The sequence below is a fragment of the Lissotriton helveticus genome, chromosome 6 (genome assembly GCF_964261635.1).
Source record: "Lissotriton helveticus chromosome 6, aLisHel1.1, whole genome shotgun sequence".
NCBI classification, from domain to species: Eukaryota; Metazoa; Chordata; class Amphibia; order Caudata; family Salamandridae; genus Lissotriton; species Lissotriton helveticus.
In genome coordinates this window covers 1841443787-1841471296 of record NC_136067.1, presented here as the reverse complement: position 1 = coordinate 1841471296, position 27510 = coordinate 1841443787, and the positions used below count along the sequence as shown (strand labels likewise).

The window sequence follows — 27510 nt, the reverse complement described above, 5'->3', positions numbered from 1 at the left end:
CCTATGACCACCTGGATGAAACCATGCTTAGCTCCACCAGTGAGCTGGCCTGTCTCCAGACTACACAGACCAATCCCTGGTGACCCAACATTCCTCAACACGATGCCGGATAGTCTAGAGGTGCAGATTTCAACCAGTAAAGTGAATTCCTGTGCCTTTCCTACCAGCCCAGTCACAGAGAAATCTATATGCATTAAGCAGTCAGAAAAAAAATGTATTCTTCAACCAACCTAACTTTACATTCACTAATTGCAATCTTTCTGCTGGGAAGGTACACCCATGCTTTGTGGGACTTGGTAAATGAAACCTTACCAGCTGTGTTAGAGGACCGCAAAGTTAATTTTGCCTAAACTATTAGGCAAAGTACATGCTGTATGCTGGCTTTGATACTATCTCCTGTGTGTCACACCATTGGCATCAACTTAGTGCTTAGGCCCCACTCTTGGATGGATGCAATTGGATGTTTGGTGAGTTTTCTATGCTCCCTTGATGGACATGCCCTTTGATGGCTCTGGACTTTCCGGGGACAAGGCCAACTTCATTATTGAGATTAAAGGAGGGCCATATTACAGCCAATTTCACCACCAATGGCAGAAATTCAGGGGTTACTCAAGAGGTCTGGTATAGAGGTAGCAACAACATTCCCAGCCCTACAGCAACCAAGCCAGAGGTTTTGCCGTTCCAGAGACCTCACACAACCACAGGTACAGCAATCCTCTTCCTCCTCCTCTGCTGCAGCTGCCACCAAACCACTCTAATATGCCCATCCAGAATATCAACCAGACTGTAGGGGATGAGGATTAGATGTTTCCTTCTTGATAGGTCAATCATGTTGGGTCAAAGGGTATTGCGAATCCTTCTAAGGGACCACACTCTACATTTTATTTTTTCCCTGTGCTCTATTCGCTGCCATGTACGTATCACACCGCCTGACCATGCCACAGTTTTGCTTCAGGAAGTCCACTTTCTGGCCAAGGCTGCCATTAAAAGAGTGCCAGAAGGAGAGAGAGAGGTGAGGGGTGTTATTCTTGCTACTTCCCCATGCCCAAGAGGCATGCAGGTACCATTTCTAGATCATAGGCCTTTGAATGCCTTCTTGAAGGAGAATTTTAAAATGCTCACTCTGGCTTTGCTTCTTTCCTCTCTAGACCCAGGACCCTGGATGGTGTCCTGCGTCTTGCAGGATACTACATGCGTTTCATAGTGGCGTCCGAACACTTCCCGTGTAAAATTGTAAAGTTTGACCTCATTGCGGCCCCTCAAGGGGTTCACTAAAGGGATGACGGTGGTCACAGCCCATATTTGGAGTTGCAGGGATACATATATTTCTGTTCCTCTGACTGGCTGCTCAAGTCATCAGTTAAGTTGAGGACCACCTATGGATGTTGGTCGTCCTTCTGGCCTTTCTGGGGCCTTCCATCAGTGAACCGAAGTCCCAAATGATGCCTCTGCAAAGGATTGCCATTATAGGGACTATTCTGGACACTGTGACATTCAAGACCTTTCCACCACCACAGCAAGTCCAGCACATTCAGTATATGAGCCTGATGTGTCGTATGTGGGGGTCACATGGAGGATGAGGAAATCGGAGATATATGGCCTCAAACGGATTGCTGAGTCTACATCAATATGTTGGAGCTTTGGGCCATCTGCCTGATGCTCAAAGCATTCCTACTGACTAGCAAAGTAAGGATGGTGCAGGTTCTCATAGACAACTCAACCCCAATATGGTATTGAGGCCGGCAGATCATGTTGGGGTCCTTGGTCCCGTGTCTGGGAACTCTGTACGTTTGGAGATGACGAGCCAGCAGGGAATCTTCCTGGTGACCAATTACCTGGCATGATACCTGAACGCCAGAGCAGACAAATTGAGTATACGTCAGCTACCAGCCCACAAGGGGAGTCTCCAGCTGGCTCAATACACCTTTAACCTTTGGGGTGGGTGGGTGTGCTTTGGTTGGAACTTTTCACCACTTCTGAAAGTGCACTGTCAGGATTACTGTGCACTGGAATTTCCACTGGGCGATGCTTTCCTGCGATTACTTCTTTTGCCTTGCATTCTGAAGAAAGTCAGGACAAACTGTACCCAAGTCATTTTGATTGCCCCCGAATTGGGCTAGAATAGTGATATTTATTTGATATTTGAGTCTGAGATTTGCTATCTGATTGCGTCTACCCCTTCGCAAGTGACAGGGGAGGGTCCTGCACCAGAATCTCCACAACCTACACCTCCATGCATGGAGATTGAATGGCTGCCTTGATATGCTGTTTTGATTTGCTGTCGGAGATAGTGGAAGTAATACTTGCAGGCAAAAATTGTTATACCAAGTCTCGCTATTCAGGATGCTGGGAAACGTTTGTGATCTGGTATATGGCCCGTAATCTTGATACTCCTTGGGAATAATTTTCAGTTTTTATATTTGGCCCAGCAAGGCTGTACAGTGGGCATATTTAATGGTTACATGTCGGTCCTTTTTGCTTTTTGTTTTTTCAAATCCCCTATTTTAATGAAATGCCACACACATCTCCCCTTGAAACACATAATATCTCAGTAGGACCTTAATTTGTTTCTCACTTTCATCATCTGCATGCTATTTGAGGAAATGCACATATTTTCTTGTAGCTGTTGACTATTAATACAGTTTTCCTCATTGCTCTAACCTCTGCATGTCGTATTTTTGAGCTGCAAGAACTGTCATTTCAGCCTTTGTGCACCTGTTTCTTTCCAAACAAGTTGCTGCTGATTACCCAGGGTATCTCTCTACCTAAAGTGGTATCGCCCTTTCATGCAGCATAATCTATCACTCGTCTGTCTGTTTTTTTCGTTGTCTCATCCCCTCATTGTCATAACCCAAAGAAAGTCCTCAGTTTTTAATTTGAACACACGAGAGCTTGTTGTGCCAATAATCAACTTGTCTGTAGGTTTTGCTGGTGCTTAAAATGGGAGGCAGAAGAGGACTCTGTCAAGTTGGATCGTCCTGTGCATAAATGTATCTCTCTGCTCAAGAAGGAAACCCTGAAAGCATATCGTCTCATTCCACCAAGGCTAAGGCCGCACAACAGCTTTAGTGAGGACGTGTTCCTATATTAGGCATCTGCCAGACTGCAACATGGGCATCAGTGCATACATTCACCAAGCTGTACTGTCTGATCCTCAGAGCGGGCTATTTTGCATGCTTGGTCCTGCAGGATGTTTTTGTTTAAATCCACTACTCATATTTTCTACCTGTTGGAATGTATGACTTGGATGTCTGTTCTATTGGTGTGGCATTTGTAATTAAAAGCATCCACCAGAAAAACAAGTTACTTGCCACTACAGTGTTTCTGGTGGATACTTTTTCTAACCACAGATTCATGCCCTCCTGACTTACCTTTCTGTTAATTGAATATTTCCATTAGAAAAAAAAGGTACTCCGCCAGAATTCAGCCCACTGTCACCTGCAGTTTGTCCCTGCTGATCCATGTCTCAGGGTGTGGAAATAGAACAATGCAAACACTGACATTAACATGGAGGGGTGCCTATAAGCAGCATCAATCAATTTACAGGGTGGTGCGAGGTTGCCGCAGAGATATGTAGCACCATCTGGCAGTGCTCGGGAGCTATTGTATGAAAATCTTGATCTAGTCTGGTGCTGGGAAATATTATACAGGTGAGGAGTCTGTTTATTGTATACACCAGAAAAAGTACTACTGAAGGTAAGTAACATGTTCAATTGGTAGCCCTTTGTGAAGGCTTGTAGCACCCGCTCTCCATTTATTTCTCGCTAACTATAGTAGTTTACCCCTAAAATATGACTGTTCACTTAGCTGACATGATTCATGTTTGATTTCTCTGTGGTTACTTCTATTATCTTTTCCAAAATGTATTCACATGTTTTCCTCACTTATATTGTTTTTAATAAGTTACAGGTTATGGTTATTATCTGCAAAGATGCGTTTTCCCCATTCTAATCTTGCCCCAGTGCTTGCTACTTTGAAATGGATAGGTCCTAATTTGGACATTGTAGTAGTCTACTGATTTTTCCTTCGCTTCTTGTAACAGCATGCCTTGTCCCAGGGTCAATAGTAAATAATACAGATCAGAAATCCTATTATTACTCTAAGATTATTTTCTTGCTTGCCTACGAGTCATCTGTGTGGTTCGGGTCAGCATCATGTACCTGTGTAAATAGCGTTTTCCTATTTGAGATCATTATAAATGGTTTCATGCAGTATGTCCTCCGGCTTTAAATGTCCACTTTGTTTTATTGCATTGTTTGCACTGTATGGAATTGCTGAAGGTATTGACATTGAATTTGCTTTATTGGAACAACGCAGTTGAAACGTAGTGTGTTTCAAAATTACTTCATATTGTGTTACTGCTTTTTTCAATCTTTTTGTGCTCTCCTTCAGTTAAGGGGTATTTGGATTTGTTGATCAAAAATACTTATGTTCAAATAAAAATATGCTTTTGTTTTTAGGTATCTGGACAAGAAAATTCCCCAAGAGGACAGAGAACTTTATCAGTGCCGATTTGGCCTGAAAGTTTGGGCATCTCAGACAGCTGTGTATATGAGCAACTACAGAAAAGTGAAAGTCCAGGTGAGATGACTTTTAATAGGTATTATGTAAAATTATGGGAGTGAAAGAAAAGGTAGTACAATAAATATAATTGGTAGACTGTTTAAGCATTCAGAGAGTAACGTCAATTTTTCACTCCAAATCTAGTTTTAGAATATGTAAAACCATAAACTTAATAACACAAGATATTGGAGTGGACAGCCAAGAAAGAAACTGATGTCGGCTGTGCAGGGGTGGTGGCTATTTTCGGCTCCGACCAGACCAGGTAGACCTGTAGAAGCAGAAAACCACCTAGGTAATTGTAGAAAATCTCCGGATTCGATCTGGCACCTGAAGATTTTCACAAGATGAGTAATCTGCAGTTAGAAAGAATATTCACCCGAAATGGCGTTACCAGCCTGTGCAGTAGTTTAATCCGCTTTTGCAGCTGTACTTGGGTTGAGGCAAAGAAAAAGGCAGACCGGTCCAGCACCCCTCCTCCTCCCTGTCTTTCCCTGCATCACCTGGAAAGCTGTTTAGTTTCCCCCTTACTGGAACACATGCAACAGTTCGCTGGAGTGTCTTTCTTTCTGCAGGCCTGGTATGTATAACATCAGACCAGTGGGTCTTGCAGATTTTAGAAAGAGGGTATGCCTTTCCATTCCTACAAGCACCTATTCACATTGCCCCTCTGCCCTGATTCCCATGTGTTGGAGGATCACCTTTGGATCCTGCTGCAGGAGGTAGCAGTCCTGTTGCAGAATGGAGTGGAGGATTTGGTTTCAGAGCAGAAATGTGGGCAGTGACTCTACTTCCAGTATTTCCTGTTTCCCAAGGCAGATGCCCGTCTGCATCAAATCCTAGATTTTAGGCTCTTGCGCCTTGAACGTTTACCTGTATAGGTAAAGGCCCAAGATCGTGTCCCTCATTCAGGTACTTGTTGTGATGGGAGTGGGACACTGGCTTGAGTCCTTAGTCTTGTAGTATTCACATTTTCTCATACCAAACAGTGTGTTTACTAGAGGTACATGTAAATCGTAGTGGGTTCTACCCATTACTACTTCGTAGTCTGGACTGACATCAGTACCTTGAAACTTCAAGAAGGTGATCTTGTTAGTTGCAGCACATCTGTGCAGGTTGAGGATTACTATGTTCCTGGGCCTCAATGATTGAATGCTCAAAGAGGGCTTGCCCCAACTGGTGTCTCATCATCTACAGGTAACACCACGACTTGGTATTTTTCATCAACCTGCCCAAATCTTACCTAGTGCCCTCATGATGCCTCCTGTTCATAGAGGCACCAGTAAACACCCCATCTTTGAGAGTCTTCCCTGCTCATTCTTAGGGTTCAGGATAAGATTCTAATGTTGCTGGAGGGGACTCAAGTTCCAGTCATGACGGTTCTTCACCTTCCAAGTCTGTTGGCTTTCTACTTTTGAGTGGTCAAAGGCAGACACTTGCAAATTATGGCTCTCCAGTGGTGCCTTAATCAGCAGTGGTTCCAGCATGGGTGTGGTTTATTGGATACCATCAGAATCACTCTAGACACTGCAGATGACTTTGTCTGGTGGTTTGTGAGAATCTGGACTAGGGGATGGCCTTCTGTCCTCCAGTAGTAGTGGCAATAGTAGTGAAGGATATATCCACCATTGAATGGGGTGTGCAATTGGAGTAACTGGCGATCGCAGGCCTCTGCTCTCCAGAGGAGCAGGTTTTGCACATCAACCTGCTCGTGCTGTTGGCACGTCGCTTGGCCCTGGAGGCATTCCTGCCCACTCTTCTCAGCCGATCTATTCAGTTCCTGGCTGGCAAAACAACTTTGATGTAATATGTAAGCATCATGCCTCTGCTAAGAAGCTCTGCAGCTTTGCACCTGGGTGCAGGGAAATTTGGTTGGTTGCCAACCTTCTGGTAGGCACTCTGAACAACAAATGACAGCTTGAGTTGCTATCATCTTGCCAAACCACAAGTAGTATTACCATTCAGAGGTGGTTAAATATCTGTTTTCCTGTGGGGCACACCTCAGGTAAACATCTTTGCAACTTATAGGAATGTGCACTTTCCACAGTTCTTTGTCCTTCAGTTTCCATAGGAGATGCGTTTTAGTTGATGTTGGATTTTCTGCATCACTAAATTTCCCCCCCCTCCATACCCTTAATACCTCGGGTAATGAGGAAACGGGTCGAGGTATGGCCCCAAGCCATTCGAATCACCCAACTCTGGTCAAGGATTGTGTTATGCAGACGTCCTCTCCCATTATCGCCACTTCATCTGCGTCTAAAGTCTGATCACCACTCCCAGTTGGTGGTACGGATGCTACACTGCAACCTCCAGAGCCTGCACCTTCATCCCTGAAGATTGAGCTCCTTTCACTTGTTGCCGAAGGTGACAGGCAAGTTTCAGCTCATCGCCTCTCCACAAAATATGTCTATTCAAGAAGTTGGAATTGATTTGTCCGATGGTGTACAGAAGATGTCGACCTGCTGAAGACACATCCATCAGTTTTTTTGCATTTTATCCTGTTTCCCAGCAGTACTCTGAAGTGGACGCTGTCAAAGGCTACATTGCAGCCCTTTGTCTTCTTGACCAGTCTTTTTTGTCCCCAATTGTCCTCAGATTTTATAAGGGGCTCCATATATATTTTCTCCTACACAATTTGAGATGTACAGTGGGACTTGTATCTAATTTAAAAAAAAAATAATTTGTTGTCAGTTGAGGTTGCTGACTCTTTTTTTTTTTTTTAACTTTGTATTATTTGAAACACAAAGAAACAAAACATCAAACAAACAAGCAAGGCATTACAGTAATACTACAGCCATTAGGTCCGCGCTCAAGGAGGACGGGAGATACTTAATAGCAGGAGAAAAGAGTCTTTGAATACAGATGAGGGGAGGGAGGCAGAGGCAGAATTGCATATGAACAGCACAATATACCACAGCTAGAAGGAATGTAGGTCAGGGCGACTGGGAAGGACTCGGAATAGCGGTGAGCGGGGGCATACAAATATCTTCACGGTATGAGTTCCAAGGGTTCCAAATCTTCCCCCATTTTTTGGGCCTGCCTCTTGCAATATACACTGTTTTCTCTCGAAACATGCACCAGTCCAGACTCTCTTTCCAAGCAGTCACTGTAGGCGGCCTTGGGGATCCCCACAACTGAGCAATATCCCTCTTCGCAACCATATTGGCCAGAGTCACCCACCGAAGCTGCGACACGTCAGTCATTCGGACCCCATACATTCAAAAAACATTGTCGGGCTTCCGGCATCATCACAACACCCGTAACTTCATCCATAATGTCATGTATACGTTTCCAAAATCGCACCACCTCAGGGCATTCCCATATGATATGGAGATAGGTGCCAAGAAGACCACACCCACGCCGACACATGCCATCCGTGGAGTAGCCCATATGAATCAGACGAGGACCGGTGACATAGATTCTGTGGAGGATCTTGAGTTGGACCAGACGGAGGCGGGCCGGAATGGCCACCTCCTTGGGAGAGGAGATCGCGGACTGCCAGTCCTCGTCATCCAGTTCAATACCATCAGCAATCCAGGCCTCACGGAGGCGATCGAGCAGACTCGATCGGTCATTAATCATTTTCTTATAGAACAGTGAGATAGTACTATCTGGCACATAACCATCTAGTATACGATCTTCGAGGGGGGAGGAATCCGGAATATCACTACCCACTGGCAACACAGAGTTCAGAGCATGACGTACCTGGATATAACGAAATCTTTCCCTGTCACTCAGCTTATACTCTGTTTGCAGATCCGAGAAGGCCTTAACCCTTCCTTTAACCCAGAGATCACGCACTTTTCCAATACCGATCATGTCCCACTTATCAAATCCCTTCGTCCTCCATAGGCCACCCAGCTTCGCAGAGGCATAGAGCGGTGTCGCACCAGTTAATTTATCACTCCAGCCCATAGCCGTCGTTGCGCTATGCCATACCCGCACGGCTATAGCGGTAGGTCCCGTGAGTTGTGAACGGGAGGATCCCGAATAAAGTGCCCTGTAGTAATCACCACCCGGGAGCAGCCACTTATCCATTTCAAATGCTGGATTCAACGCCGGGCCATACATCCCGTGGTTGATGGCAGCAAGGTGGGAAGCCCAATAATACCTGCGAATATCCGGGAGCGCTATACCGCCATCATACCAGGGAAGTGTCAATTTCGGAAGAGCTATGCGTGAACGTCCGTCCCATATCAGTTGCCTCTGCAACGATTCTACTTCCCGAAAATATTTTGACGGGATGACATCAAAACTATTCTGGAGGGCATATAGGAACCGCGGTAAGGACATCATCTTAAAAAGGGCCGCACGCCCTAGGGGAGATAACGGTAATTTACGCCAACGCGCTACATCGGAGCGTAACCGTTGGAGCGGGGGGAGCAAATTACGTTCATAGCGAACCACGGGATCCATCGAGATAAACACACCCAAGTACTTAAAGCCGGACTGCGACAACTGGATGGGACAGCCCCGTGGCAAACGAGGGACATCACCCGCAAGTACATAAACGTAGGATTTCGACCAATTAATGATAAGACCCGAGTTCTTCCCAAAGGAGTTAAGTACGTCAAACAATACGTTGAGCAATTTGTGGGGAGATGTAAGGTACAATAAAATATCATCCGCGTATAAGGAAATGCGATCCTCAAATTCCACCGTAGCCAAGAGGCTCCAACGCCAAAGCACAGAGGAGCGGGGACAACGGACAACCCCTCCCAAGAGTAAAAGGCACGGAGACGCGACCATTAACCACCACCTGTGCCAGTGCTGTTTCATACAGGGGTTTGACCCAACCAATAAAACCCGCGCCGAATCCAAACTTGGCGAGTACCGCCCAGAGAGAAGACCACTCGATTGTATCAAAGGCCATCGTGGCGTCCAAGGACGCCAAGATGGCCGGTTCACGCAGCGTCGGGGCCCTCGCGAGAACACCATGCAGACGTCGTAAATTTAATGCCGTGTTACGGTGCGGGATAAAACCCGATTGATCCGGATGAATCAGGTCGCTAACAACCGTAATCAGACGATTAGCAAGCAGTTTGGCGAGGATCTTGGGCTCCGCATTTAAGAGCGAAATGGGTCTATAAGACGAGCAGCGATCTCGTGGTTTACCCTCCTTATGGATCACCACAATGGTCGCAAGACTCTGATCTCTAGGGAGGGAGCCACCATCTCGCGCAGCCAAAAAACATATCACGGAGATAGAGAGCTAAAGTATCAGGGCGTAACTTATACAGTTCCACAGGAAGGCCATTGGGACCCAGAGCCTTGCTGGAACGAAGGGAGCGTAGCGCGAGAGCCACCTCATCCACCGAGGGCGTGGCATCCAAACAGTCACGATCCGATTCCGACAAACATGGAAGTGCTATATCCCGAAGCAACAACTGCGAATCCTCCTCGGGCCTGTCGGACAGCGAGGTATAGACCTCTCGAAAATAATCAGCAAAGCATTCAACAATTTCAACAGGATCAGTTGCACTCACACCACTGCATGTCTCAATCACCGGAACTACTCCATTCGCTCTCTCCCTTCTGTCCAGCCAGGCAATCAATTTTCCTGCTTTATCACCCACATCATAGAGCCGTCCCTGCTGTTCCCTACTCATCGTCTTTGCCGCATCAGTAACCAAAGTTTTATATTCTAATTGTTTAAGGCGGAGGACATGTAATGCTTCTCGAGACACCTCCCGCTCCAATGCAGTCTCCAGGTCTGTGATTTCAGTCTCGAGCTGAACAATTGCCTCATTCTTACATTTCTTGGCACACCCCACCAAAGACAATGCCTGTCCCCTGATCACAGTTGTTAAACCTGGGACGGGTCGGGGACAATCGGTATTTGCCCGGCGGTATTGCCTCTGTGACCCTCTAGTTATTTAATCAATGAAGAGGCAGGCGCTGGAGACTGGAAGGCAGGAAACAAGGTTTTTTTATTCTCTCCGGAGGAGAACACAACAAAACGGGCAGAAGGTATCGTTCTGAGGTGCTCTAGCTACATTTCTGAGGCCTGGCCTCTTATACACTGTTTTATGACTTTATTGCAGATTACATATTCATGTTAAAGCTTTGATGTATGGAAAAGACATTCCCGGAACTCCCCTTTGGGCCCGTTCCCACACACATTTACAGTTGAAGTCCCCACCCTAGTCACAACAGGTGATGAGTATCGCGCAGCTGGATATTCCGCCGATTCACGGAATGTGGGGGGTTTGATCGGATCTCATGGAGTGGGGGCTTTGATCAACCCGGGGATCCTTTGGTGGGGGAAGCTTTCTATTGTACGGGGAGGGGCAAAGAATGGTATCGGCAGTGCTGGGTGTCGGCCTGGGAACGGGGAAGACAAACGGGCACACGGGGAAAAAAGGGGGTTTGCATCTAAGGGCCGGGGATCGTGAAAGGGAAGAAGGGAGGTGTCGCGCTGGGAACAGGATGAGGGCCTGGGGCAGAGCAGCGCCGAAGAGGGGTTTATGATTCAAGGCAGGTGCAAGCAGGGGGTTGGTCAGCGTGCAGGCTTAGTGAGGGCGAAGGGCTATATCAGGGGCCAGCGGCATGCAAAAAGGGTTCGCTCTGGTCAAGGCATCTTAAAATGGCGGGTGCGCACGACAAAAGTGTGGCATCAGGGGAAGAGGCAAGATGGCGCAGATAATGTTCACCAAACCGTACTAATTTTCAACAGTCCTCCCTTTAACATATTCAAGACATCTTGCTGGTTCATTTTCTACTCGGTTCTATTGTGGTGGGCATGAGAAAGAAAACGGTAGGAACCCTAGATGAAAAGAGTTGTAAACAATACATTTTAACATTTCTAGTTTTTAGGAGGTGGACCTATTTGATAAACTTTGATCAATTTGTTTTAGCAGGAAAGTCATAAAAATGTAATACAAAAAACGGTTCTGTAGCGAGAGCAGCAAGTACATTTCATAACGTGAGCTGGTAGGTTATTACATATATCAGATTCGGATTGGAGCATGATCAATACAATGGCGGCTGGGAGAGAAATGAGGCATAGCAGAAACGGTGATTGAGGATGTCAAATGTTCGAAGTTAACGAGTTCTCATTATTCTTTGTTGTCTTTCGTTGGCGCTGTGGAGCACCGGCGGTGGAGCTACAAGTCCAGCTCTATTCTAAGTTCTGCGTTGCAGGGCACGACCCTTTCCTCGCGTTTCTGGTCGGAAAGGTCCTTTTCGCCCTGTGTCCTTTGAGGTGATTGTCAGAAAGTTCAGATGGAAGAAGAGCGTACAAAACAGTCCATAGGGTAGGTCGGAGAAAAAGAGGGATGGAGCAAGGCCAAATTAGGAACAAACTAGGGGAACGAGAGACTTCAGATGGGCGGGCTCATGACCGAGTCTGGAGAGCGGGGACCTTTCGGCACACATTCGAACATAGAGCGGGGGCATCAGTTTAGCCCTTTCTTCTCACTTTGCTGGAGGTAGTGCCTCGTCCTGTAGCTCTGTTCTGTCGCGGTCTCGCCTTGGCCCATGTCGTAGGTGTTCCATAGTCTGCAGTCAGGCCTCGTGCTCCCACATCCGGTCCTTCTCTCTCCTGACAGCTGTACCCTTAAACGAGTTTGAAAAGACAGTCTTTAGAGAATTTGTAGAGGAAGGAAATCACAAAAGTCTATTTCTCTCCCAGCTTCAGATAGAAATGAAAACGTCCGTTATATTAGGGTTCACAACTAACATATAAATGACCGATGACGGGCCTGTTGGAGGTGTTATGGCTTTCCTTCATAATTATTTATTACAGTTTCGACAGTTTATCTGATGGAGACCCACCTTCGTAAGACGGGCTTGACAAAGTTATGCCGTTCTCTAGGGCTTTATATTTACCAAGGGTACTGTGTGCTATCGACATGGTACTAAACAGATATTTTGCTGTGGGACGAACATAGGCTAAACAGTTCTTTTTATCAATGCGTCCTGTTTTTCAACTAAACAGGGTTCATTTCAACGACTTCTTCACTTTGGTCTAGTCTTTTAACCTTGTAAAACATCATTCTGGTTCCTACGTAGCTTCCTACGGCCTGAATACTTAATCAGAAAAGACAGGGGTTTTATGGGAGACAACTAGGGACATATTAACTTGTGGTAAGGGCGTAAATCGACCCATTCCTCCCAACCGGGAATGAGGGGTAGTTTCATAACTCCAGTTTGGAGCGGCTGATACAGGGGATGTAACAGGGGTGCTCATTTTTCCTGTTTGGGTATTGCGACAATTCGGGGCGGGGAGGGTCGCGTATTCTGAGGTCCTTGTTTTATACCATAGGAGCCGTTGACATGTAGTTCCCTTATTACGGGCCAGATTAGGGAACCTCTGTCGTCTTACCTGTCCTTTCCCTTACGGTCCAACCTCGGTTCATTGACTTCTAGCGGAAAAGGAGAGGTAATGACACGGTCTCAGGGTGATTGTATTAAAGACAAGTTTTTGTGCAAATACTGACGGTATTTGAAGCCAATTAGGTGGTGCGCTAGGGGTGGCAGTCTGCCAATTTCGGGGCTAATCGCTCGGAAGAGTGGGAGTGCAAAAAAAATAGAAGGAGAGAGAGAGAGAGAGAGAGAGAGAGAGAGAGAGAGAGAGAGAGAGAGAGTGCAACGGCAGGCTAAATAGTACACGTGCAACAGAGAGGGTGGCAATGTAGTCAGAAAAGGCTATTTAGTGCATTACACAGTAAAGGACATTCACGGGTCTGCGTTAGGATCTTGTAATCATGCAGTTTGAGTATTAGACAGGGTAGAGGGGACGTGCCTTGAGAAAAGGAAAGAAGAGAGGAGGTACCATTTTGTCGCATTTTCTCGCATTCTCGGTCCTTCGACCAGTTGGGTCAGCGCCTCGGTCACACACACACATTCTCTCAGTTTCGCGTCATACGTGACATGGGTTCATTCGTCCGGTCTGGTTTAAGGGTGATCACTTTTTATCAGGTCGTGCTAATTTTTCGGGTTTGTTCGATACGTGAGTAGTTTGCAGGCGTGCTTAGGCACCACCTTGCGGCGCTAGTCTGCTTCGTGTATTAGACATGGCAAGGCTTCAGATCTTCGCCACACCTCGGCTGTAATTTCTGATGTAACCTGCAGAGGGAGGAAAAAAGGGGGGGGGGAGGGGAGGGAACAGCATTCGCGCATATTTAAATACATGTATTCAAGAGTCCTTTACTCACCTCTTACTCGTCTTCCCTCCTCGGGGCAGAGTCCCCGGGGATATGGTTTCTGGAGTCGGGGGGGGGGGGGGGGGGGCGGCAGTGTGTCCATATAGGTCGTGTGCGGGGAACGTGAAAAGGAAACCAGAGGTGCCTAGTGCGAGGTATCTAGTCAAAGGACGTATCTCACTATCGGGATCCTTAAACCTCCTTCAACGCTGTGGCGTTCTAAGGTTCTTCGGTTCTTGGGTCAGCTCCGTTCCCTGATACCTTGGAACGTTGTACTTTATAACGTTTACATCATTTCATTTCACCCTCCTTTTACATTCCCTCATTTACACCGTTCGTTTTACCCATCCTTGGAAGTCAAGGTCTTCCTCCACGCGAGAGTTCATGAGTCAGTCGCGTACTTTGAAGGCAGAGTGTCGTGTTGTCGATCCGATCCGTCCTCCAGGGCTGGGCAACCATCTTCTTTCAACCTTAAAGAGAGAGCAGAGTAGGGTGCACAGAAAAGAACTTTCCCACCGATCCCACATTTTTTTTTTTTTAAATAAAGCATGCAATACCCGTCCATAGTTTCGAAAACCTTTATTTCTCGGAATCATTTCAATACGTGGATGATGAGGGTACAGTCGTATTTGGTCGGACATGGCAATGGTTAAAGCGCGTACAGTGGGAGTGTCGTCTTGCGGAAACAAATACATTGGAAAGTTTTATTCATTCATTTGCAGGAAACTAAAACGTCTATTAATTGGCTGGTGGTTCGGGGGCATTTATTTCGTAATTTAGAAGCATAATCATAATAGTTGCAATCAGATTTCCTATATGCATACTGTATGTGTGCGTCGTAGATGAGGTTATACATCAGCTATAAAAATATAATACATTGTACATTTGTAATCAACATTTTTAACGGGATCCTTTCATACTGTTCGTCGAGTGAGCTCTCCTTGTCTTTTCTAGCCAAGTGTACAAAGGATCATATAAAGTCTCAGAACATCAAGTTTATATTAGTGCGAAGGAACACCACGAGGTGTTCGCAAGTCCCTCTTGATACCGGCGCCATTTTGGGCGGGGCCGGCTCAGTCCGGAAGTAGCATCAGGGGGAAATGTTTCCCATTACTGGCAGTTTGGACCAGAGTCCTTTTCGGCAGTTCTAGAATTCATGCTAACAGAAGGAGTGGCAATGTCATGTTTATTTCGTTGGCGGTCAAGGCAGCCGTCCCTTACCGGAAACCTGCAGAGGCCGAAGGTTCCGCCGGGGACTTTTGTAGGATCTTCAAGGCTGCGGAGATGCTGTCGGAGATGGGGGCTCGTGCCCCAGTGGGCAAATGTCCGAGTTATATTGCTGGTCAAAGTTACTCTAGTGGCCGGGGCCCGCCTTCCAGCGGACCCAGACGCCATTTTGAGGCCCTACAGGGGCCACTCTCGTCGAGTTTGCAAGAGTGGAAGAGATCCTTCGGAGTGAAAGGAAGAGGTCCCTGTTGTGTGAAAGCGGGACGTTCAGCTGGGGTGCAGCTGTGATGCCCCCACCTGGGGGGGGCGAGGGAGACTCGTTCGCGCCGTCTCCTTCTCCCGGTGCACTCCATGCTGCTCTTTTTCATCGCCCCGCATGAAGGTCTCTCCACATCCGGTGTTCCCCAAGTCTTGTGCTCAGTGCTGTAGGAGTATGGCCACCTGTGGCGCGCATTCGGCGCGGCACGAGTATCGGTGCAGTCATTGCAGGTTCGGTGTTCCGAAAATATGGCCACCATTGCACGTTCGGTGCTGCGCAAATACTGGGGTGCCACCATGGTGTGTTCGGTGCTGTGCAAGTATGGGCACCATCGCCTGACTGGGGGTGTTCGGCGTTGGGCCGGGGGCTGGGAGACCTCCTATCGGTGGAGGTGGGAGAGGCTCGTCCGCGTCGCCTCTCCCTCCCGGCCCGACCTGGACGCATTCCTGCAGGGGTATGGACAGGGCATCCGCCGCCCAGGGCTGCTGCGGCTGTTGCGGAGGAGAAAAGGAAGAGGTGCCTCGCTCTTCTCTGGACATGTGGCGGGACTACTCAAGTCTATCCAGGCCCGTTGCGGCTGGGCCGAGGAGGCATGTGGCGGGACTACCGGAAACTACCTAGGGCCGTTGCGGCTGGACTCCGCTGGCCCCTGCCTCTCCTCCGGCTTCCCCATATGTTAAGATTTCCTGACCAAGAGTTGGCAGCGGGGCCCGCCTTATATGGGTTGCCGCTGGTTGGGCGTAGCCGTAACCCTGCCCTACTTTGGAAGGTTCCAGAATGGGGGGGGGGGCGAATGTTCTGTTTGACTTTCATTTTCTACAGTTTACCGTTATTATTTCTTGTTTGCTGTGTTAAATTAAAAGTTCAAGTTCATCAATGGTCTACGGATTTTGTTGTACCATTTCTTTCTTTCCAGGTTGCTTTTATGCTAAGTTTCTGCTTAACAGAGGTTGAGTAACACGGAAACACGTGTAGAGGGATGACGCAGATTCGTACATTATATACACACAAACTCAGACGGGGGCAGTACAAGTACGACATACAAAGACCCAAGACGAATATAAAACAGTTATTGGTCATAATTATCTCTTTCCGTTTGTGAATCTTAAAGCGTGGCTGGGTTCCCGTCTTGACGTTGCCCGACCTAGGAGAACTTGAGCATGCCGCTGAAATTGTCCTGGCGAAATCTGTGCCATCGGGCATAATCAAACGTGGTGGTTCTATCTGGTCTGTCTATGTAAGTCGGGTTCTTCTTTGTCTCGCGCTTTTTCTCATACTGCCGATCTGTCGTTCCTGTCGGCCCTTTGCCTTTACTCACGCTCAGTAGAGTCGGGCATTGTGCTTTCCAGTGTCCGACATATCTACAAAAAGCGCATTGGTCTGGCCCTAAGTCTGGTCGTCTTTTGCGTAGTGTCGGGGAATAACTTGTGGGTAGCGGTGTCCTGGGGTTGTCCTGTCGGTATATTTCTCTACTTGGTTTGTCCTCGTCTTTTCTCTGTCGTTGCATAGCCTCTCTGCGCCACATACCGAGACTGTCGAGCATAATAGGCGTTGTCTTATTATTTCGAAGGGCTATTTCTAACGTTTCTATTTTATCAAGGTCAAAGGATCCTGCCAGTGGCCACTGTTTGTCTTGACTTTCTTTGGTATACCTGTGCCACAATTTATTATAGGCTATGGTAACTAATCCATAGTTTATGAACATGTCCTTATTAGGGGTGCCTTCTAGTGGAGCTATATGGTCCACCTCTAATACACGGTCCGGGCTGAACCAATTATCAATCAATGGGGAGAAGAAAGACATGACGGCTCGTAACGAGGGACTAATAAGTCAGCAGTGCCTATCTTATCACTAGGTGCAAAGACTAGACAGAATATTCCTATTCTACGTTGTTTGCAGGCAGTGAATACCTCATGAACAAAAAATAAAAAGAGTAACCAAGAGCGCGGAACAATCAAGCAATTAATAAATAAATAAATAGGATAGAAAAAGGACAATGGGGAGAGTAAGTAGGGCGCAAAAGTCTGCGTCCTCTACCCTTTCACTAACCGCAAAGAGGAAGCTGTTGTTTCCGGTTTGCAGACAGAGAATCTCCAGAAGACAATCTGTGAACAGTAGTTCGGGGTTAAAGAACCCAGTTTAATCAGTGAGGGAGAGGGGAGTCTCCCAAAAACCGTTAAGAAATAATAGAGTCAGTGGGGGAGAAAGATAGGCGCGACGGTTACGTTACCTATCCTTCACCGTTTGCAAAAGAGAAGGAGCCTACTGTTTCTCCGTGTGCAGACAGTGAATCTCCAAATAGGTCAAACAAAGAGTAATACTAGTATTTTATGAATAATCAAGCAATCAAACAATCAAGCAATCATTTCGCAACTTGTCGTGATTACACGACCTTACCCGGACCATGTGGACAGTTTCTTGTCTTCCGAATCCAGCGCCCGTTCGTCCTCTTTTTCTCGTATTTCTCACGGCACTCCTAATGGTTCCCAGTCAGGACCGTAGATCACTCGAGAGAGGTCTGTTCGGAACTAGTGAAGTTCGGATGATCGGCTGCCAGACGAGGGTCTATTGGGCAAGAGCTCTCCCGATCGTTGCAGTCGTTCACTCTGTCGTCGGGACCTCTCCCACTGGATCCACGAGTCGCTGATAGGCCCGACGCTTGGGACGCCAATTGTTAAACCTGGGACGGGTCGGGGACAATCGGTATTTGCCCGGCGGTATTGCCTCTGTGACCCTCTAGTTATTTAATCAATGAAGAGGCAGGCGCTGGAGACTGGAAGGCAGGAAACAAGGTTTTTTTATTCTCTCCGGAGGAGAACACAACAAAACGGGCAGAAGGTATCGTTCTGAGGTGCTCTAGCTACATTTCTGAGGCCTGGCCTCTTATACACTGTTTTATGACTTTATTGCAGATTACATATTCATGTTAAAGCTTTGATGTATGGAAAGACATTCCCGGAACTCCCCTTTGGGCCCGTTCCCACACACATTTACAGTTGAAGTCCCCACCCTAGTCACAACAGGTGATGAGTATCGCGCAGCTGGATATTCCGCCGATTCACGGAATGTGGGGGGTTTGATCGGATCTCATGGAGTGGGGGCTTTGATCAACCCGGGGATCCTTTGGTGGGGGAAGCTTTCTATTGTACGGGGAGGGGCAAGGAATGGTATCGGCAGTGCTGGGTGTCGGCCTGGGAACGGGGAAGACAAACGGGCACACGGGGAAAAAAGGGGGTTTGCATCTAAGGGCCGGGGATCGTGAAAGGGAAGAAGGGAGGTGTCGCGCTGGGAACAGGATGAGGGCCTGGGGCAGAGCAGCGCCGAAGAGGGGTTTATGATTCAAGGCAGGTGCAAGCAGGGGGTTGGTCAGCGTGCAGGCTTAGTGAGGGCGAAGGGCTATATCAGGGGCCAGCGGCATGCAAAAAGGGTTCGCTCTGGTCAAGGCATCTTAAAATGGCGGGTGCGCACGATAAAAGTGTGGCATCAGGGGAAGAGGCAAGATGGCGCAGATAATGTTCACCAAACCGTACTAATTTTCAACACAGTCTTAAAAGCTTCCCACAACGAGACCGGCGAGGATACAGAACCAGCATTCTCAGTAAAATACAGATCAAATGATTTAATCAATTCAGTGCGAGTCTTAGGGTTGAGGAGATACCAGGGGTTAATCGGAGCCACCCTGCCTTCGGCCCCGATACTAAGATTAAAATGAAACCAAATAGGGCAATGGTCCGATATACCCCGGGCCAAGTGTCTAATCTCTCCAACCGAGGGGGACAGTGCCGCTGGTATCAGGATATAATCCAACCTAGAGAGACTACCATGAGCTCCCGAATGGAAAGTAAACTGTGTTTGTTCTGGATGCATTAGTCTCCAACAGTCTACGAGTCCCAATGTTTCCAAGAAGTCACCCAACCAGGATTGCGCAGCAGGAAGATCTCGTGGGGGGGGGGGGGGGGGGAGGGGGTTGGGATAGCGGTCCATCCTGCCAGATATGACGGAGTTGAAATCACCACCCAGTATCAAAACATCCTCCGGGAGGCCCAGAACCATCCGCCCCAAGTCCGTAAATGTCGTGGATTGTAAGCCCGGGGGGACATAAACCGACACCAACGAGACTGGTTTTCCCTCCCACAGCCCGACAAGTGCAACATATCGACCCCTGGCATCAAGGATCACATCATCACCTCGAGGGGGAGGGAAACCCTAAGCAGAATACCCACTCCTCTAGAACTAGATGTGAATCCAGAATGGGCAGTGTTAGAACCTGAGATACCAGGTCACCTAGGGTAGCCTGGCCTAGGGGTAAGACATGCAATTTCTAGAGGCACAGTGTGAAGGTTGCAGACCACCCAAGAGTAAATCCACGCAATAGCACACAAAAACAACACTACACCAACTTGTTAGGAAAATATGAGCTGTTTTATAAAAATAATGTCTTTGTACTTTTACCTTCAGAATTCACTATTAGATTTACATTTCAGTTTCTTTGGAATTTAGCAAGAATACTTTTTAGTTCTAAATCATATTAACATCTAGCATTTATAATATAGACAGTTCACTTAACCAAAACTGGCAGGTAGCTCTTACACTTTCTTTTACTCAGTTAAGCATTTACTGTACTCTGCTTACTTTATATCATCTCTAAACACAGCATTACTTTAAAATTTGGCAAGAACAGCTCCTAAATCAGATCAGAGCAACACTTTCATTTACCTGGAAAACATTACAGTTCTTCTACTACCTATTTGAATGCAATTGGGTTAAAACCACTTAAATCAGCATTTAATTAAGCCCCAGAAGTAGTTGAATGTGGTTACTATGCAGTGCACTATACTTGTCTCCCACAGTACCAGTAACCTCCTCTTTCTAGCACACAGTCACTGAGGGTTTCCTCAAGTTCCTCCCCACTGTATGCTGCACAACTGTGGAAATGTCCAGTGACTGAGTTATTCTCTTGTTAAGCTCTAACGTCACTCTCCCCCTGCAGAACACCTCCTTACTTGTTTTATACCAGGCAGTGGTATTCTTGCTGCGCCAGAGGGTGAGGGAAAAACAGTGAGCAGGACAAAAAGGGAGCCACGCGCTGGCGAGATACACCAGCCTCTGGGGCCCCCCAGCTCTCCTCTGTGTGTCACCAGCGACCAAAGGGGCAGATTTCACCAGATCTCCTTAGCCGCTTTTAGGCTTCCCCAGACCTCCCCTCCCGCTCACGCCAGCCTCACTGTGTGGCGCTTGAGCAGTGGAGAGAAGCTCTTGTTTGCCGCTGCCGCCGTGGGACTCCCGGCGCTCCTCTTCCGCTCTTCCTCGCACTGGAAGGGGACGCGCTAATCCCCTGGACATGCGCGAAGCGATCCTCCTATTACCGCCCCTCTCCTCAGCTTCCAGACCCGCCTGCCAGCTTCCGCCTCCTCGGATCCGGCTCCGCCTCACGGAGCCCGGCGGCTCAACGGGGCATGCGCGGAGAGCGAGTGTCTCCCTGTCAGAGACCGCGCTGATCGCGCTGCGCTGCCCTTCTTCTCCGCTCCTCACCTCAGGCTTGCAGTTGCAGGTCCAAATCGGCGCCGCCTCGCCTCACACCAATCCGGGGTAGAACGGCACGTTGCCCACCAGCCTCCGCTTCCTCAGCACTATCACGCCGGTCCAGAGCCAGGACAGCGCGTTTTCTTGCTGCCTCCGCTCTCTCAGCCCTCAATGCATCAGGTAGGAAGGGGGTCACGGTAGGGTTGATACAACAGCAGTCAGGCAGGACGTTTTTAACGATCTGAGAACAGGGGGGCTCAAGGATTAGCCCCACTCTGCTTGGGATTCTTACAGCAACAGTCTCTCTGGAATCTTTATGCTGGGCAGAGGACTGCACGCCGCAGCACTGCAGTCTCCTTCTCCTGAAGACTTCCCCTGTACAATTTAGACAAGGGGCAAGCTAGGCGCCCAGGGTCTCCAGTAACCTTCAACAGCGGGGCCAGGACAAGTAACCAAAAGGGGAGTAGTGGGGTGGATCAATAAGGCAGCTTCCCAGTCCAGGAGGTCAACCCTAAGTCTAACCTTTTCCCACCCTTAGCTACAGCCTGTCCTCCAGCTGACTTCCACAGGTAGACCAAATGGCTGCCCCGCATTCCGCCTTTTATAGGCTGCCCTTCAGTGGTCCAGAATGGACCAGAAGGTTCTGGAATGCCCTATGCTGGTCTATGGGTAAGTTCTGGACTTGGCAGTTAGGGCAGTTGGTAGCCACCATTTTGTGGTTCCAACTTTCCCTGTCAGAACAGGCCTCTGGGCCTGAGGTAAAAGATTATGAGGGGAAAAAGAACACCTATCCCCTTGACCAATACCTATAAAAAGTAGTAGACACAAAAATATTAAGGGGATGAGGGGCAAAAAGGGGACAAAATAAATAATAATGAGGAGGGACTACGCAAAAAATCCAGACAGGTCTAACAGGCAGCAAGACGATAACCCCGTCTATTAAGAGCGTGACAAGTGTTTCCTACCAAGTGTGTCTCTTGTAGCAGAACGACATCAGGCGAAAGGCGCCGCAACAGCTGCATAACCACCTCTCTCTTTATGCGATTCCCCCAACCCATTCACATTCCAGCATAATACCCTCAACCCTCTACCCCCCCATCCAGATCCACAATGAACTCCCATCGCAAAATGAGCATCACACCAATGTCAAAAATAATGAAAGTACCTTGCCTTGAAAGAAAAAAAAAAAACAATCCCAGAACTTCTCCCTCCCTCCCCCCAAGGTTCCCAACACAACTCCCCCCCCACCCTGCACCCCTGCACCGACTCAAAAGCCACCCCAATTTGCAGTGTGCCTGTCGCCCTAACAATCACAAACAAAGAACTAATCTACACAAAGAAAACCCCAGAGGAGGAAAGGGTCCCGCCATCCCCGCAACCTCCCAAGATACGAAAGGAATGATCAAAAAAGTCAGTGAGCCTCAGCTGGTCACGTTGAGTAGTGTTCCGGACACAGGCACCATAATCATTCTTGGTCCATCAGTCCCCCTTCAGCACCACCAGCATGTTCCTGGCCAGCACGGCGAGTCGGCAAAGTTTCCAACCAATCACTCGCTTCCTCAGGCCTGACAAAGAAGAATGTTCGATTGACATATTCAACACGCAGTCGGGCCGGGAATAACATAGCATATTTTAGTTCCATGTCTCTTAGTCGCCGTTTCACACCTTGAAATCCCATACGTTGTTTCTGGACCGATTGAGAAAAGTCCGGATAAAAGTTCACAGCAGCGTTCTCGAACTGCGTAGGGCCGCTTGTCTGTGCCGCCTGCAAAATGGCGTCGTGATCTCTAAAGTTGAAGATCCGTGCAATAATCGGACGGGGGGGAAAACCGGGCTTCGCCTGTCCCCTTGGCACTCTGTGCGCACGTTCGATGGCAAAGAATTTGCTTAGGCCCTCGGGTGCAAGATGATTAAGAATGAGGTCCTTCACTCGAAGATCAGTGGCGAGGGAACTGGAATCTTCCGGGACCCCAATAATACGCACGTTATTGCGCCGTGCACGGCCTTCAAAATCCTCAAAGCGACGAGCAAAAAAGTCATTAGCAGATCGAAGGTTGCGCACTTCTGTTTGCAAGTCGGACACATCCGTGGTAAGGCTGGATGTCTTTAGGTCCAATGACTTAACCTTTTCATTCGTCTTGGCCAGGTCAGTTCGAATGAGGTTAACATCAATAGCCACCGTGTCCAACTTCAGAGCCAAGGCTTCATACTGTTGGCCAATAGAAGACTGAATACCAGCAATGGCGCCCATCACGTCCTGTAGCGTTAAGTCCGCCAATACAGTAGGATCGTCGACAGCCTCCTCCCGAGTCGTAGGTGCCCCACCAGGGGATCCTTTAGAGAGTGTATGGCGATCCATGACATTCGTCTGGGTTGAACCTCCACGGATAGTGGTCTTGACTTTCCGTTTCTCACCCTCAGGCTTGCCCGTCATGGCGAGTCGGGTGCCCCGGAGGGAGGCTTGGGATCTGGTCCAAATGGCTCCTTAAAATTCACACACGAGAATACAGGAGGCAAAGTTGAGCCAACGGAGTCCACAGCTAAACAGTCGCCAGCTCGAAGCTCAATGAGCTGGCGTCGGAGCTCGTCCGATCAACAGACACACCGCGGATATGGGGCAGCGCGCCGGAGAAACGAAACCGAAAGTGAAGTGAGGCTGTGATCTGATCCCCTCAAGCCGTTGTTGTTAAATTACGACATGGGCACTGCTACAACTCAAGGTCCAGGATGTTCCATGGAGAAGGCCGCAAATTTCAAGACGGCAAAACTCTGGGACCCTGCGTCCGATTCCGACCCAAAAACCTGCTAGTACATCAGCCGGGTTATGTCTTCAGTGATCTTCCATCAAATCAGGATATTGTCCAGGATAAATGCGGGAGGCAGCGAGGGTCCTCGGGAGCCCTGTGCTCACGCGGCCATCTCGGATGCGCGTGAAGCTCCTCCTCCTCGAGGTTGCTGACTCTTAAAATAGTTCTTCTTGTGGGCCATCACTTGAGTAAGTCGCAAGTGCTGTGTCTGCCTTTCAAGGTGAAATTGTAACCCCTTCTAATTGGGCAATCCATTACTCTTTCCACTTTATTCCCACAGCACCATCTCACTAAGGAGGAGGAGAGACCATATCAGCTGGATCCTCTTAGTGTGGTCTTTTATTACATCAAACATACTAAGAAAATTAGGTCTGCCAACCAACTCTTCATTCGGTATGAAGGGAATAAACAGTGCAGGGCAGCCTAGAAGAAAAGGATGTTATCACATTGGGCTGCCCTGTGCATTAAAATGTGCTACACTCGAGCCAAAAAGGAACCCCTGAAAGGAATCAGTCCTTATTCCAGGAGAGCGAAGTTCTGAACGTCACATGCCAAGGGTGTTCCATTGGCTGAGATTTAAAAATGCAGCGCTATGGGCTTCCCTTCACACTTTTGTAAAACCCTTTGCTTGGGCTCTGAAGTTGGAGGATGAGCATTTCACTTGTACCCTGTTTCAGGATTTTCTTGTCTGACTATGTCGTCAGACCCACCACCCTGAAGATGAGAACTCATGTTGTATCTATTCAAAAAAGTCAGGAATCTGCATTTAAAATCATCTGTAACAAGAAAAAGTTACTTACACTCAGTAATAATCTTTCTGGTGGATACTGTGTCTACCTGCACATTCCCCCAATCTAAAGGATGGTCTTACGGTACTGCAGTTACTAGGGTAGGAAGAATATCCACCAGAGAGATAATTTCCAAACGTAAATAACATTTTATTTTCTCATATTAATTTTGTAACTAGCCGCCTTCTCAAACCTTTCCAGTTAGTTAGCTAAAGCAGCGCTGGATATTGATGGAGACTTCAAGGCACGTGGGACATCATCTGCAAACAGATTAAGCTAGAGCAAAACCATACACCTTTGACATCTTCTTTTTACTATTATGTCAGGCAAGAAGGTCTGTACTGAGAATGAACAATAAGGATAGAGGGCACCTCTACCTAGTGTCAAGATGTCTGACGTATGGCCATTGAGCATAATGTGCCCACAGGCATCTTATTATTACCATTATCATAGAAATACATTTCCGTCCAAAACCTACATTTTCTATCACTAGTTGGAGGAATGGCCAGTCAACATGGTGAAAGGGTTTTTCGGCATCCAGGGGAATCCGTACTGCTGGGATTTGTTTTCTTCTTACTTTCTGTGTTAAATGAAGTTTTCTAATTGTATTGTTGTAGGTTTCCGTACACTGCTCATAATCTAAATGTTCCAGCTGGATAAGGGTTGATAACAGTTTTTTGCAGTGGGTATCTTAAATCTTACTGTAATTGTGTATCCATATTGAGTAAGGCCATTGGCCTCTATGAGGCATAGAGTTTTTTTCCCTGTTTGAGAATGACAGAGATATCCGTCTTGTTCGTAGAGACTGTGATAATACCCATGTTGAGTATTTATGATACTGTCTAGACCTCTCCACTGTTTGTGAGGGGTTCTTTCAAGGCAGTATTTAAAGGAAAAATTATATCCGCTCTAGCTGAGCGGTGCAAAATATGGAGATTAGAGTACCAAAGACTTTAAGAGCTTCAAGACATATACATGATATTCTGACTCCCTCCCTTACTCAGCTGTGACTTGTAACAAGAGCGTAGAGGCCAACTGAAAATAATAATTACAAATAGGGCGAAGAATACTCTTTCTTAAACCCTTAGCTGTAACCACTTTTACTACTGCAGTGCACACTTTTATTAGGTCTCGACTATTCTATCCCGCAGGGATAGATAGGCGAGATTATAGTAGGCAGTTCAAAAACTCTACCAAACTTGCAGATCACGTACAGTTCATGTGAGTATGCGCGTGCGCGCCATCGCCAGCCACGTCACACCACCATTTGTCTGCGCCTCGCATCAGACTTCAAAGGCTGCCGCTCCCCCGCCCACCACCCGCCACAGCAATGCCGAGAGCTTGTTTTCCGCTGTCCCTTTGTCCCCCACCTCTGCCGTTCTTCTCTTCCTAGTTCTTTCTTACAACCATCTACCTCCCCCTCTGTCTTCATCCTTCTTTAATTTCCGTATTTCTTGCCTTTTCTTAGCCTCTTCTTCTCAAATATTCTTTCTTAATTATGTGCAACGCATTTCCCATGTTCTAGTCTTCAAGGTCCCCTCCCAATCGCTCTTAAGATTGCCTCCTCTCTTCAAGTCTTCTCACTCATTCCCCTTCTTTCTTCTCTCCTCAATTTTGTTTTTATTATCTCTGAACGCGCACATTCACATCCCACCATCTGACTTTTTTATTGCTCGCCCCTCCCCCTCCACAGTGCGCGTCTCGCGGCAGCGCTTTCACTTTCATGGCCGCGCGGCCCTGTGCCTTCCTCGACTACTTCCTGGAACGTCGCGGATCGTGAACCTAGATATCCGCTGGTCTTCTCCCCCTCATATTAGTTTCCTTTTCTCCTTCTACTTTCCTGTTTTCCTTTGGCACTTTCTCTCCTCAACCCCTGCGGCGCTTTACAGGGCAGTCTCTTTGCACCCTGTCTTAAGTGTTTCCTTCTGGAATAACAGGCTCAATACACAACCGCAGACAGGGAGTCTCGAGACAGCCTGTTGAGCATCCCTGCCTTCCGATCACGACTCACGCCACCAAGGAGGGAAAGGATTCCACAAAAATAAAGACGTTCTGGTTCTTGTTGAACTCTGTTTAATAATACTATCTGGCCAATATGCCATTGTAATTGATAAGGAGAGCGATGTCTGTGTCCGTGGAATCAAGACAATGGCCCTTCTACTCCCTCCTTGCTTTAGATACAGGGCTATCGGCTGCCTTCCGCCAATGCAGGATTGTAGTGTTATACGCATGGCATCAGCGTCTTTGATGTTTCCCGTTCCGCATCTTTATTTGTTGTAATAGCCTTCCTCACTAACGTCCTCTTCTTTGATTTCTCCCCTCTACCCTCCTATAAACGCTTCTCCCGCCCATCTGCTCCTTTCCAGGCGCATCTCTTCTTCGTCTCTCCCGATCCCTGACAGAAACTCCTCACGCGACTCTCTGAACCTCGCTTAGTGCACTAGTGCTTCTTTCTCTCCTGGCTCCCCATCTTCACCTTTTATTTCTATAATCCTTATCCGCCTTTCGTCTCCCCCTCGCCCCCTCACACCAGTCTCCTCACACCCCACACTGTCCGGTCAGCCGGCTGCTCTTCATTCTCTCCCTCTCCCTCTCCCTTCTTCCCGGCCCTCCCCAGAGCTCTCATGCTCCTGTATTCACTCACACCTCCCCCTGTTCCCAAGCCCTCTTCTCCTCAACTATTTCTTGCCCTCACTCTGGATTCCTCAATCTCCCCATTGCACCCCCAGACACCCCTCCGTTCACCTCATCTGTTTGCCCCCCCTCACTCCCTATGATGTTTCTCATTCCCTGGAATCGTACTGCTCTATAAACTGTTCTTTAGCAATATTTAAATTAAGCATTCTGGCTCTGAGCTGTTGACGCACTATGATTAAAAGCAGGCAGTAATTATGCAAGTGTGGTGGGGCATCGATGGGGGGCGTGGGGGGTAAGGAGCGAACGCAAGAAGGCAACGCTAGGGGTTTGTATTGCGCATGGGTTTTGTCTCTTCAAGTGGGCAGTCGCCATTTTCCAGCTTTCTTTGCAGGCCGTGTCCTTTGACACATGTACTGTTACAAGCAGGAGGCAAGTTTTAATGTATTTTTTACTAATTTCCCCTTTCCTATATATTTATCTTCCTTTCGCACTTCCTCTGTCACCCTTTCTCTTCTTCTTTATCTGCTCCTCTGTTTATCTCTTTCCACTCTTCCTCTCACCA

The 27510-nt window shown here is 47.7% G+C and overlaps 1 protein-coding gene across 7 annotated transcripts in view; it reads left to right on the top strand.

The window, feature by feature from the left end:
• The window catches only part of ANGEL2 (angel homolog 2), a 427641-nt gene that overhangs the window by 269172 nt on the left and 130959 nt on the right, over window positions 1-27510 (top strand). For all 7 annotated transcript variants that reach the window (XM_078649760.1, XM_078649759.1, XM_078649764.1 and 4 more), the window contains one exon: window positions 4461-4581. In XM_078649760.1, coding sequence (XP_078505886.1) covers window positions 4461-4581 — 121 coding nt within the window. The remainder of the gene's footprint in view (window positions 1-4460; window positions 4582-27510) is intronic.